This window comes from Aythya fuligula, chromosome 1 (genome assembly GCF_009819795.1).
Source record: "Aythya fuligula isolate bAytFul2 chromosome 1, bAytFul2.pri, whole genome shotgun sequence".
NCBI lineage: Eukaryota > Metazoa > Chordata > Aves > Anseriformes > Anatidae > Aythya > Aythya fuligula.
The window spans coordinates 145,885,501-145,899,530 of NC_045559.1; the positions used below are offsets into that span (position 1 = coordinate 145,885,501).

Genomic DNA, 14,030 nt, shown 5'->3' on the forward strand with positions numbered 1-14,030 from the left:
TGGTCTCCACCTGGACATCAAGCCATTAACCACAGCTCTTTGAGTGGACCATCCAGCCAATTCCTTACCCACTGAGTGGTCCATCCATCAAATCCATGTCTGTCCAATTTAGAGACAAGGATGTGGTGCAGGACAGTGTGAAATGCTTCGCACAAGTCCAGGTAGATTATGTCAGTTGCTCAACCCTTATCCACCAATGCTGTAACCCCATGATAGAAGGCTACCAAAATAAACCATTTGCTTTAACTTTTTGGATGTTGCTTAAGAGTCGTGCAACTGTATGTATGCTTGTTTGCACCAGGTATCAGGAACTTGTTTGAATCAGTTGGGTAAGCCCCCAAAAAACATCTTCACTTTTACTGCAGTACACAGGTCATTCATATTTACTGCTCTAAGAAGAAGAAAAAACAGAAATACTCTCTTTACAGTTTCCTTGTTACCTGCTTTTTTCACCATTAACACTTAGTAAAATGAAAAGACCTTACTGTCCACTTTGTATAAAACAAAAAATATCTAGTGATGCACAGGATTCAAAATGTTATCATACTCAATATGTCTAAAAGCAGAAATATCTGTACCACTCATAAAAGTATGAAGAATTACAGAAACTGTAGAGACTAAATTATTACAAACTACTTAATCAAGTGTGAGTAAACTTGTTCCCATTTACAGTTTCCTTTCCACTCTTCAGGCCATGTGGTATTCCTGTTCAGTAAATGTTGCAGGCAAACCAAAGTATGTTGTGTTATAGTAAGTGCTTGTCATGAATTCTTTGCTGCTGTCCTCTCTCCTGAATATAAGAACGCACAGAAGTATAGTGGCAGGAATAATTATAGCTTCAGGTTGCCTTATTCAACTAAAAACATTTAGTTTCTTCGCAGCCTAGAGAGACATCGAAACTAAAAGAATAAAATTAAACAGTATAAAAATCCATTTTGTCCTGTACTAAGAAAACCACAACATTTGTTGTAAAACATGCTCGTTTCACTCACTTTCATGGCAGTAAATTTAACTGATCATAACACCTGCAGAATTGGCCCCTTATTTCTTTATCGTAACACCTGCAGCACTGCTGCCTTCTCTATTACTACTGTCAATTCCAACCCCTCATTTAACTAGGTAAACATTCAGATGAAATAAAGCCTTTTGACTTTTCACGTTTTTCATGATGAAAAATGCTTTCACATTCCCATTCCAACAAAAAAAAATATCTTAGGTCATATTTTATGGGCAGCTCCAAGCTACTTACTACTTCTGAGTTCATCCAATCCCTCACTCCACACAAACAATTAAACCTTCTGTTGCAATTATTAACATGGATATGCTTTTCTGACCTAAAGCGGTGATTGCAATACAGGTTGACATTTATTTGAATGGAGAATGCAATCAAAGGATGTTGCAAGCTCTGCTGTTGCCACCTGCTGTCCACGTTCACCTTGGATTGGCTTGGGTAGGCAGGATCACAGGATCCAAATGAATGGCAAGGACTGAGTAGGCACAAAGTGACCTGAAAAAGAAAGCAGTTGTGAATGGAGATTCAGCAGGAGCCTGCAGATGAGAACAATGGTCCAGAGTGATCACGATCTGGGGGTCTCTACATCTAGCTTACAGCCCATATTTCACCCCATCTCTGTATATACATTCTGTTCTCAGCAAGCAACTGCTGTCAGTGACCATGGCCACCTACTACTAAGTAAAACTTCCAATTGCTTGTCTGCTTTGGCAGGAGTAGGAAATTCTCAGGTAGGCCAATGATGTCCAGCTTTTCTTTGCAGTAATAATTCCACTAATGAGAAAGCTATGTTGCGGTGACAGTGCAGCTACAAATGGGATAAAATGCTGGAACTGAAAGCTGACATCAAGAGCTAGGGGCCAGCAACAGAGAAACCAGCAATGAAGCAAGAAGGATTTTAATCCAAAGTATGAAAGGGAAGTTTGCACAGTCATTCCCTTCCTTCATGTGAGAGATGAACAAGCAGACAAATGGACGGACCTGTCAGAAAAGGGAACTCAGTAAAAAAAAAAAAAAACACACACACAGTATTTACCCAAAGAAATCAGTGCCTCTTGCAGTTGCATTTTCTCTCTGTTGGGCATGTGAACTCTCACCTCATCTACCTTTTATCTTCTGTAGTTCTATAAATGGCTCTTTTTTCCTGCCTCATCCCCCAGTTAAGTAACAGTCCTGATGCTGGGCTCAGAGATAGCACTAGTAATTGTGGATTCACACTGTACAATGTATGGAAATAGCAGCCAGTACAATACGAAAATAATGTAACTAGAGTTAGATGCAGAGCAGTAGAATGTTGGAAGAGTGGCAATACGTTTTGTTCAAAGGTTTTACACTCGTGTTTGCTAATGCACAGTTCAAGTATGGTGAGACTAGATTAGTTGATGTTAAGGGTTGTGTATAACAGCATGAACAAGTTTGGCATATGGGAAGCACATAGTACAACCTTTAGGTTTTCTTCTCCACTTTGAGAATTGGGTCCCAGAAACACCACTGATCCCAAAAAAAATAGTAAGGGTTCTAAAACATCAGAACTTACTCTGCTACGAAGGAAACCAGAGAAGACAGTGAAGAACAACATTACAATTCTATCTCTCTTCTTTTTTTTTTTTCTTTTTTTGGGCACAAAACATGTTTTTAGTGGAGCTAGAAATACTTGATGGGATCATAAAAGACATCTGCATTGTTCGTTTCCCCCTCTTTCCTGGACATTAAATTGGTGCTGGCATTACAGGAAATCTACTTTGCCTTCATTCTTCTAGTTGGAATCAAAATGTGTGTAAGAAACGTGATGTTCAACAGTCTGGTAATTCTTTTGGGGGCTAGAATTCATGTGAAAGCTAAGCATGATCTGCCATTGAACCTATCTTTTAGTTTGTGGTACAGTCAAATAACCAAAGGGTAAAAAGCATTACTTGTGCTTGACTGAATACAAGGCAAGTTTCACTGGCCTGGTATTAGTTTTAAAATCATATCAGATACTGGGACCTATAGAAGAGTAACTTTTCAGCAAACAAATTAAAACTTGACAGTGCACTTGTCAGTCATCCAAGTTTCTGCTTCGGTACCTGTGTTACTGTCCGATCTGGATTATTAAAAGCCCAGCTCGTCTGTCTTGCAATTTGCAGACAGCATGGCTTTTTAAAACGATGCCTCCAAAGCTGAAGGGCACAAATCATTTGTTTGGGTTTGGTCCAGGCAAATATAGCAGGTTGTTTGTCCACATCCTGTGTGTAAAGAAAAATTGTAAAAGACAATGTTGTCTGTCTTCATCCTAGCAAAATATTGATCGAGACGTTGACATCTTACTTCTAATTAGGCCAGAAGCTCTTCTGAGCTACTAACAACAGTCTTGCTGGGAATACCCAGAAGCGTAGGGCAGAAATTAGGAATATTTTGAGCTTTAACGTTTCAGGTATCTCATGCCTAAAAATTTCGGTTTTTCTTGTATTTTGATGTATTGCGCTGACTATGTAGGTGCTGTAGGACCAGAGATGAACACTAGTGGGTATTTCCACCGGCTTGGGCGCGTTTTAAAGAAAATCTTACAAGAACCCTGCTCTAAGATGACGTGTCTGGGATATAGATAGCAACCCCGCCGCGTATCACGCTCCCGAATCGGAGGTTTCCCCGGAAAGCCGGGGGAGATGAGGGTGGCGAGGAGCTTCCCCAGGCTGGCGGCGATGAATAAAAACGGTAATTCCGCTGCGTTTTCCACCGCTGAGGAGACAACCCCGGGCAGCGCCCCGGCCGCCCGCCCTGAGGCAGCCGCCTGCCAGCGGGCCGCGGGCGGCCATTACCGGCGCGGCCACCGCCTCGGCGCGGCCCCGCGCCGCCATTGGCTGCCGCCGGCGGGGGGCAGGATGGCCGCGGGGCGCCGCGGGGAGGCGCGGAGCGGAGCCGGGCAGGGGCGGCCGCGGAGCCCGGCCCTGCCCTGCCCTGCCCGGTGCGGCTCGGCCCCGGCCCCGGCCCCGGCGCAGCGCGGAGGCGGAAGCCGAGCCCATGAGTTGGGTGCGCCGCCTGCCTGCGCGCTCGGCGGTGGGTGGTGGCGGTGGTGGCCCCGCGCTGCGGCGAGGTAAGCGGGGAGCCCCCGGGGGAGAGCGCGGGGCTGCGGTGTCCCCGCCGCGGGTCGGAGCAGGAGGGCACCTGCTGGGATGGGATGGGATGGGAGTGGGCGTAAAATGGGGGTGTGCGTGTGCCCGTGGGCAGCCCGGTGTGCAAGGTGTGCGAGGGGATGGCGTGTGCAAGGGTGGCCGTGCCCGTGCGGGCAGCCGCGCTCCGCTGCGGAGGGAGGGGGAGGAACGGGGGGGAGGAGGAGGAGGAAGGAGAAGGAGGAGGAGGAGGAGGAGGAGGGAGGCGCTGCCATGAGCCGGGCCTCCGAGTGCGGGCAGCGCCGCCGTCCTGCTGCTGCTGCTGCTGCTCCCGGAGGAGCCCGGGGCGGGGGAGCGGCGGCGCTGGGCTGAGCGGGGCGGCGGCGGCTGCGCCTCCTTTCTTCCCTCGTTGTTCTCGGCGGAGGGCGAGCGAGCGAGCGAGCGAGCGGCGGGGGAAGGGGGGTTTTATTTTATTTTTTTATTTTTGTATCCCACTCCTCCCCTCCCCTCATTATCCCACCCCCCTGGAACCCTCCCTCCCTGTTTGCAGGTGACCGCGGCGGCGGCGCCGGGAAAAGTTTGGCGTGCGGGCGGCGGCCCGGGCTGGGATGCGGGTCCCGGGGCTCGGCTCCCCGCCGCTTGCCGGGCCGGGGCTGGTGCAGGCGCCCCCTGGGCGAGCGGCGAGCGGGCGCTGAGCCCCCTCCCTCCTCCTCCTCCTCCTCCCCTCCGTCCCTCCCTCTCCCTGCCTTCCTCTCCCCGGCGCGCGGCCATTGCGGTGACCCCGGCCGGCCGAGGATGATCACCAACACGCGGGGCTTCCTCTGGTCCGACCTGGAGACGCGGGCGCTGCTGGAGATCTGGGGGGAGGCAGACGTGCAGTCGGCGCTGGACGGCAACTTTCGCAACAGCCATGTGTACCGGGACGTGGCGTGCCGCCTGGCCGAGCTGGGCTTCGAGCGCACCCCGGAGCAGTGCCGCATCCGCATCAAGGGCCTCAAGAGGCAGTACTACCAGGCCCGGGACGGGCTGAAGAAGAACGGGCACGCCCGCAAGATCTGCAAGTACTACGACGAGATGGACCGCATCCTCAGCTGCAGGGGGGGCCCCGACGGAGCCCCCGAGCCCCCCGCCGCCCCGCTGCCCGACGGCCCCCAGCCCCTGGGTCCCCACGGCGGGCCGCCCACGCCGGGCACCCCGCACAACAGCCGCGAGGTCGACACGGAGCTGGACGAGGACGGCGAGCTGGAGTCCCCCCGCGACAACTTCACCGAGGACTCCGGCGAGTGCTCATCCTACGCCGACCACCCCATCAAGGTGGAGTGTCCCCCCTTCGCCATCCCGGTGCCGCCGGGCGACGGTGAGTAGCGGGCGGCCTCCCCTCCGGCCGCTTCTGCCTCGCTCCCGAACCTGCCGCCTCCTCCAGGCCTCCCAAGGGTGCCCGGGAGGGGAGCAGGTGGGAGACGCCGCTGGGATGGAGGCCCCGAGGAGAGGAGGTTTGGCTGGGGTTGAGCAGGGGGAAGCCGACTGGCAGCAGAGGTGAGGCGAGGCGTCAGGGAGCGCCTCTCGCCGGAGGATTTTCCCCTTCCCTTCGGCTGACGCGCGGTCCCGCTAAGCGGCATTACGATGATGATGATGAAGATAATGCCTGGAAAAAATCTGCTTATTGTGGCAGAAACGGGCCAGAGAGCTAGGGGTAGCTTTTACGTAATTAACGGCTTGGGTTGTTTCGGAAAGCCTGCCTCCAAGTTCAGCAGGCTGCTGGCAGACAGGAGAAGTCTTCAGATAAAGCCTGCCCCTTCCCCTCTCCTTCTTTCCCCCCGGCTCTGTGTGTGTGTCGTGGAGGTGGGGGGGCAGCGTTATTTGTTTGTTTTGAAGCTAGATTAGAGCCGTGTTTTTAATACAAACGTGAACCTGTCCTCAGCAGTTGACATCACTGAGGAATCAGCCAATTGGTTGACGTTTAACCAACCTTCTTTTTACACATAAACCCCATCAAAGGGTTGTTTACACTAATGTCCTTTTGAAATGCAAATCCAGAATGCCAACAGACTGAAACTCAATTTAGATTAATGTAATTACCTGCAATGCACAAATGAGCCTCTACTGTTTAATAGCCTTCACTTAAACCTTTTTACGAGATCAAAAAGACTCCCATTGTTGAAGTTTAGTACTACAACAATTAAAAGATGTCTGCGTGATTTTTGTGCTACCTTTGCGACTTTGTAGAAGCTTGAGGTTTTTTGCTTTGGTACTCTGAAATACAAATATCTGAAATAATTACAGTTCTCACTGAGAAGAATAACAACTTAGTGACACGTTAGGTCCACATCTCGCAGGGAGATTTTTTGGGTGCTTTCTTCTTAGTCCTCCAGAAAGATAATTCTCTCTCCTCTTGTTTTAGGCTTTAAAGAAATAAGTGCTCCTACTGTTACTCCACCTCTCAATCAGCCCAAAAGATCAAAAAAACGCCATGCAAATTTAACGTTGGATAAAATGATGGAAAAATTTCTGCAACAGAGCGTGGATACAGAAGAGAAATTTTACAGATATGAAGAGCAGAGGCTCAAAATTGAGGACAAGCGTCGTGAAGCTGAGCATGCTCGAGAGCTCCAGATGTTACAGATGTTGGGACAGATGTTGGCAGGAATTTCTTCTACGGTATCACAAAGGTCACAATCTATACCAGCGAGTCCACCTCAGAGGGCAAACCATCGCTCATATGGGGATAACTTTAATTATAATGCTGTGACAGCAGCACTTTCTCCACCGATAGGTACTTCCTTCTATAGCATAAATAAAAGCTGTGTTTTTTTAAAGGTTCGATGTGAAAGCCCTGTTAGTAAGCAGCTTTTCAAAATAAAAGGTAGTTGGAATTATTTAATACCGTGGTGAAGGTGTCTGTCTGATGTAAAGCAAAATTGTCACTTGCACCATTGTACTGATTATATAACATAGATGCGTTAGTTATAACAAACTCTAATGAGTGAAGTAACACTTCTGAAACCCTGTAAACATCGGGGAGTTCTTTCCACATTCACGTGTCTGTAAAACAAAGTTAGGAGAAGTTTTATATATAAAAGACAAGTAGTACGTTTGCTGAAAAGGATGTGGAAATGGATATGTTGTAGCAGAAATTCTGCTACTACTGAAATTAGCAGGCCTAACTCAGTGTGTGAAATTAAGGATATGCATACATTTTTCCAGGGTTGGGAAAAGACTTGAATTTTGCTTACGCTCAAGTAAGCCAAATGTTAAAGTCCAGCTTTAAAATAAATTTCTTTAAATATGTATTCTGAATCCTATCTTTTAATTAAACACCATATTACTGTAGTAGGCGCAGTACAAGATGGAAATACTGGCATGTATTTTTATTCTATACCAGTTCATCTATAAACTCTTTGGGGGCCTGAATTTATTTTAGAGAAGAAGGCAAAGCAAGAACTCTAGACTTGGTGTTTATGCACAGACCTTTTCTTCTGTAACTTACATGTGGCCCAGAAGCTGATAATCAGATATTAGCATTCATTAACAGACTTCTGAGCTCTGTGGTTCTGTGTCATTTTTCTTTATCATAGTCTCTTTGTGTGTGGAGGTAGACTTCATGGGCAGGAGGAAAACGGGTATTCTGTCAGTGCTGAAACCAGAGTCAGCTTGGGACTCAGTGGTTGTAGCCTGCTGTCTTGGAACAAGTCTCGTTCTAATTCTGAAGTTCACACTGCTGGAAAGAGAAATTGTGGTTTGAAAAGAAAAAAACAACACCCAAATCCACAGCATAGAATAATAATCCTGCACATCAGAACATAAAGGGCATGCTCTGATTCTTGAGAGGACCTTAAAACCTTTTCAGTTCTATATTAAATATTCTGGCATTTCCCTGTAAAACTGATCAGGAACTGTGTGTTCAGGCCTGTACAGGTTTAGGCTAGGTGACTCAGTTGTGTTTCTTCTTGATCGGCTAGTTGATCAGTAGCAATACTCTATGTCAAAAGACTTATTGATAAATTACAGCGTGTTTATGGATTTTGTGTTTCAAACACTGCTTTTACTTTTAAAGGAAAGGAAACCTAAAGTGCTTTAGAAAATCTCCAAGGAAGTTATTTGAGGTGCTCAGCTGGGGTGATGGTACCTACAAGGCTTTACCATTGCTTCTAAAATGTTTCTTTTTCTTGCCAAAAGTTGAAGGAGTTTTATCATTTGTATGGGATCGAAACTGCAGTCTAGTTTCTCCTGCTGGATTTCACCATACAGGTTGTACAGCTGTAATACACTGTGCAAAAATGCTTTATGTATATTTAACCATAGTAATGAGAAACTCAGGTTCCTAACCTTTCAAATGGTGAAGGTGAAAGAAAGTGTTTGTAATGTGAAAAATCACGCTTCAGGCAACACATCTTTGAAGAAGTTAGGATTGCAGTTGTTGATAGCTAAATATGCCTTAGTGTTTATGTAGGTAAGTGGGGCTCCACAAAGAATGTCTTTCAGCATGATTCCCTTTTCTTCTTGTTTATTACATAATCACTTTATATTTACAAACGAACAAAAATCAGCAGCAAAGGAACAGAGGAGTTTCTCAAGTCCTCCTAAGGTGTACGATATGGATGTTTAATGTGAGGTTGAAAACCAGTTAATGTACGAGGTGTGATTTAAAGAAATTAATCTGCCCTATTTCCAGAGGAGATGAGTGTTTTGTTTTACTAGGGGTTGCTGCAATGCTACATTGGCCGTAATCCAACACGTGAATATATGTGTGTGTATATATATATAAATATTTTTACCTCAGTGGAAGCAGAATGCCTGTATTATAGGAGGATTTTAGAAGCAAAAGATAGCAAGGAGTGTTTATTATTATTGAATACTAAAGCATTTTATTGCTGATGATTAGGCTTAGGTTTAGATTTTGTGAAGGATGGAGAAAAAGATGCTTTCTGCTGATAGCGTGCAGATAGAGTTTTCTTGCTTATTACTTTTTTTTTCATTATTATGTCCAAATTTTCTGGCACATCTTTTTCTCTTCTTTCTCCTCCAGTTTTTGGGGTTGAGGGGTGGGATTACTAAATTTTGTGCAAGTGGAAATCAGGACAATTGTGGGAGCTATTTTTTATGTAATTTTCTATAAATATGCAGCAGTTCCTTGAAATATTTTTGGAGATCTGTTAAAAAAAAAAAAAAAAAAAAGAAACGTGGATAAAGTGAAGAAGTAAAATATAATGTTTAAATAAACCACTCTTCTCAACAAACTTGTACAGTAAATGAGTTTTGTTGAAATACAAGAGTTTATTCTTTATTTACTGCAATTTATAGTTAAACCGTCATTGATGTAAGTACTGGTCTTCTGTTTTGTCCCGTGATAGGTAAACGTTAATTTGCTTTAGTTGTAATTGCTGATGCACTTTTTTTCTGCTAAATTTTCGTAGTCTTCTGAAACAATAATTTGAGCATACAGCGTTTAGAGGGTATAGCTGTTTTAATACATAGTGTCAAATGTAACCTTGCATCAGAGATCAGTAGTTGCGTTACAGCTCAAACTTGTTTGTGTTATTTTTGTAATGCTTGCTGCATCTAGTGCAATGGATTATAGTTTTGCAGAAAGACTTTGCATTATGCTTCGTAGCCACCTGCCAAAATGAGAGCAGTGAGTTAGGCCCCGATTCTGCTGAGGTGTGGAAGTCTTTAAGGGGAAGTGAAAATAAGGTAGGGTATAAATATAAAATGTGGTTTGAGCTGTTCTGTGCTTGCTCCGTGTCTGGATGTGCTTAGTCCTTACTGAGTGTACCTATTTCAGTTGAGCTTAATTATGGAAGTGATTTCAGATTGACGATAGTTGAGTTGCAAAATGTACATGTAACTATTTTGGGCTGTTGTTTCTCTCTGTACTTGAGCTCTAAGCTAGGACTGTGAGCAGTGAGAATGTTCGCCGCCTCTGACGCTAAATTCATTTTAAAAATGATCACCTTCCCTATTTACTTGGTGTTTTAAAGGCTTTGAGGTGGTAACGCTTTTGGTTTTTACAAGTACGTCCATTTGTATATCTTCGAGTGACTTTATTGGTGTTTGAGTACTTAAATGCTCATGTTAGTTTAAAAAAGAACATGTTTTACAGTAAGACTTCTTTCTTTTTCAGTTATAGAGAGAACCTTTTCACTGCACCGAACACACACTCTGAAGGATATGGAGAATATTTTTCAGCTGGTGCGCAACGTTATCCCTCCTCTAACAGGGAAAAGGCATAAAGGTCAAGATGGACGGATAGGCATTGTTGGAGGATGTCAAGAGTAAGTTAAACAGAAATCTGAGCGTTGTTTTCAAGAGGTTGTGGATATCACTGCTGCTTCTGGAAGCCATTCGAGCTCACCTTAGGAGAATTTTCTAGAGGGCTTTACTAGTCCATCATTGTGACCGTGCATGCTTATGAAAGAGCTCGTTGCCCTAAGGTTGTGATGCAAAACTTTGGCAGGGAATATGTTTGAAACTTGTGTTGAAACTTGAGTGCAGTTTGTGTCTGTGTCTACCCTCTCAGTCTTTTTTGACTACCCTAACAGTCTTTACTTTCAGTATTAATGTCTTTTCCCATTGCGTGATGAGGTTGTGGAAGTAAATAGACTAAGACAGTGGCACAGCTGATCTTTGTTGTATTTTGGTATCTCGGGAACTGGAGCTCTTAAATGAGGAATAGAATGTTGTGTCACTGTGAGCTTTTTATTTTGATGAACTGTGGTGTTTCCTAGAATCTATCAATACCCTGACCTATGATGTTTTGGAGTGCTAGAAATAGAATATTTCAAAAAAATAAATAAATAAATACAATGTATACCAGTTAAACATTGTACTGACCAAGAAATAAAACCTCTGTTCAGTTTCTTGGTCACTTTCAATAATCTGCACAATACTTTGCACAAACCGCTATACCTTCCTGTTTTCCATTTTCCCCTTTTGAAATAGAGGTGGCATCTTCTGTAAAAGAGATCTGCTGCTGGAGATCTGCCATTAATAAGCATTCTATAAAGAGCAAAAATGTGCTATGTTATAGCTAGATTGATTAGCCAGGAGTTAGTTTTCCTGTTGGTCTACTGAACTTAGGTTCTTATCTCTTGGCAGAAGCAGACACCTCTGGAGGATGATTCTGCCCATATCCCTCTTTTCAGTCTTCATAAAGAGAATTCAGGACAACTGTAGTCCCAGTTTAGGTACTTCAGTTCAGCATCTAAAACCAGATGGGATTGATCTAGGTCAAGGATCCCAGACTTGGCTCGCAAACAGTGCTCAACTATTGTTTTGTTTGTCTGTCTCCAAACTTTTAAGATGATTGTCTGAGAAGAGTTTGCTTTTTTATGGCATGATCTTTATAAATGTTTCTGTGAAAAGATCAGGTGTCCAAGGTGAAATCCTGGCTACTTTCAAATCAAAGCAAGGTTTGAGATTGGCTTCAGTATAGCAGAATTTTGTCTGTCTTTGACAGCAAACAAAAGAGAAAGGTTTTTTTGCTTGTTTGTTTTTTTAATTTGCCCTTGAATTTGAGATTTCATTATGGCAGAGTGATTTCCAGATTATCTAACCTCATGAATGTGCTTCCTAACCTAAATTGTATTTCATTCTAGATACACGGGAGCACCATATTTTGCTGCAATTACAGCTCTCAAAGCGGTACGTGTTCTACACCAATCCAAAGTGAACTTTTCATCAGTTATGTTGGCTTAGTGCCATTTTTAAAAAGCATTTGCTCTGTGCCGTACTTGAAATTGGAGTTCTAAAAGGTCTTCTGTTTAACAAAGAAAATTCTTAGTTCTGGATTTGTAGAAATATTTTGTAAGTGTGTGTCACTTGCTGTTTCTTGGAAGTATTTCCTCTGTATAAGGTAAAGTTAGAGCTAAGTCAAAAAAATGAAGATTTTAGGGGAGAACTGTTTTATCAGAGGCTCAGATAGGAAATCTGAAAAGTTGCTGAAATAGTTTCTCAAATATCTTTAGACGAGTGTTTAAAGTTACATTTTCAGTGTGGCAGTCAGAAATCTTCAGAATTTCTTTCCATACTTGCTAAGTGTGTTGAATGAAGTAACTTTCTTTCAAAACTTAGAGCTTTAAGCTAATAAAATTCTTGGATGCTGTAAGTCTGACTATAGTTGGTTAAATTTAATGTATTTTTTTAGTAGTACATTTTATTTACATTATAAGCTCTAGCAGAAGTATTTCCCAATGTTTTTTCTTCCTAGAAGTGATTTTAGTGACATATTAACTGGCTAAAAATATATTTACAGCATACTACCGAAATACATTTGTGATTATACAAATATAAACAAGTCATGCTTATATAATGTATATCTACTTTTCACATACACATATTCTATTTGTGTACCAGCACTTTCAGTACTTCCTTTTCGTTGCATATGTTTATTCCTTCTGAAGGCATGTTTCGATCTTTTCTCCCCTCTTTCCCCCCGAAAGATGCAGTTCCTCAACGATTTAAAAAAAATCCTAAAACTGAAATGATATCATTTAATAATCTTATTAAATTGGCATCTTATAAAATGCTAAAGCACTCAGCTTTCTGTTCACTAAGTACAAATACAGTAGTACACCAGGAGGTCTTCTGCTGAAGTTGCGTGGTTGCAGCTCATTACATCTGCATAGGAGGAACCATAGGATCAAATTTAAGAATTGCATAGAAAACTGAAATATTAAACGTGTAGAAGTAAAGCAGAGGAGACACTTCCTTAACCTTGTGAAATTGCAGCATGGAAGACAAATAGCAGACAAGGCTTTCTGGTCACTGCTTACATAATTTTTAAGTGTACTTTGGATTTTTTGAGTTCATAGTGGAAGTTTGAGGCTAAACTCCTCAGCTTTATTTAACTGAAGGGAAGCTGTTGAAACTGTGCCAGCCTTTATCTGCCGTGGATTTGGCCTGTTGAGTAAAAATGGTAGGACTGGAATAGTACTTGTAGGTTGTTACAGCTATATTTTGCAAGTATATTACAGTATTACTTTTCCTCTCTAGTGCAGCTTATCTCTTATTCAATTATGTTCTCCTGCCTTTTTTTCCTATTGTACATGTGCTGTTTTAGTCTTTGGTAATCTGAAATGAGAAACGATGCTCAAGCGAGTAAAAGTTCAAGATCTGTGTTTTTGGCCATCCTTTTGTTGAGAAAAAAAAAAAAAAAAAAAAAAACATTTTGGAAGGTAGATGCAAAAAAATTGTATAAATTTTCTCCAAAACATTGCATGGTGTGATAAGCCAAAATAGAAAAAATACAAAAAGTTTGCTTCAACCACCAAGAAGTAGGAATTTGATAGTAGATGAACTATTTACTGAGTAAGCTTTGGAATGACTAAGTTGTTATTAAGTACAGAATTGATGATTCTATTTGGTTTTTGTTTTTTTTCTTTTTTAGGGTGCAGATTTATCCCACGTGTTTTGTACCAAAGATGCAGCAACAGTAATCAAATCATATAGTCCAGAGCTGATTGTTCATCCTGTCCTGTAAGTGACTTACCTTTTTTTTGAGTGTATATATATATATAATGAACAAGTATAGATTACTAGTTTGAACATTTCAGTCTGACAGTTGATATCATTAGTTTATGTCATTTCTTTTTCTTAGTTACAGTATGAGTGAGACGGAGAGTACAAAAAAAAGCCTGTTTTTGTCCTTTCATTAAAAACAGATATTTGTTGCAGAACAATCAGTTGAATCAGTTGTGAAGTTTTTCATTACTATCAGAATACTATCAGTACTATAAAGTAGTATCTGATGTTGCTTTCCACTACTTGCTGACATGTGTTTTGTGATTGTAATGCATTTAAATGTGAGCAGTAGCAAAATCCAGAGCTAAGATTCACTACAAGTCAGCATTTTAGAATCTGCATTTGAAAGACAAATAGAGTATGTTCTCCTGCTTCTTCTGTCCAAAAAATATTTAACAGTAGTGTGTATT

At 42.8% G+C, this 14,030-nt stretch overlaps 1 protein-coding gene across 3 annotated transcripts in view; it reads left to right on the forward strand.

Moving 5' to 3' along the window:
* Positions 1–3,591: 3,591 nt before the first annotated feature.
* NAXD (NAD(P)HX dehydratase) overlaps positions 3,592–14,030 on the forward strand; it is a 49,495-nt gene continuing 39,056 nt past the window's right edge. The window contains exons 1-5 of one of the 3 annotated variants that reach the window (XM_032191902.1): positions 4,743–5,458; positions 6,503–6,874; positions 10,223–10,373; positions 11,697–11,742; positions 13,487–13,575. In XM_032191902.1, the coding sequence (XP_032047793.1) occupies positions 4,897–5,458; positions 6,503–6,874; positions 10,223–10,373; positions 11,697–11,742; positions 13,487–13,575 (1,220 nt within the window). In that variant the 5' untranslated portion in view covers positions 4,743–4,896. Of the gene's footprint in view, positions 3,707–3,984; positions 4,086–4,742; positions 5,459–6,502; positions 6,875–10,222; positions 10,374–11,696; positions 11,743–13,486; positions 13,576–14,030 lie in introns of those variants that run through there. The other 2 variants (XM_032191917.1, XM_032191909.1) reach the window with 2 other exon arrangements.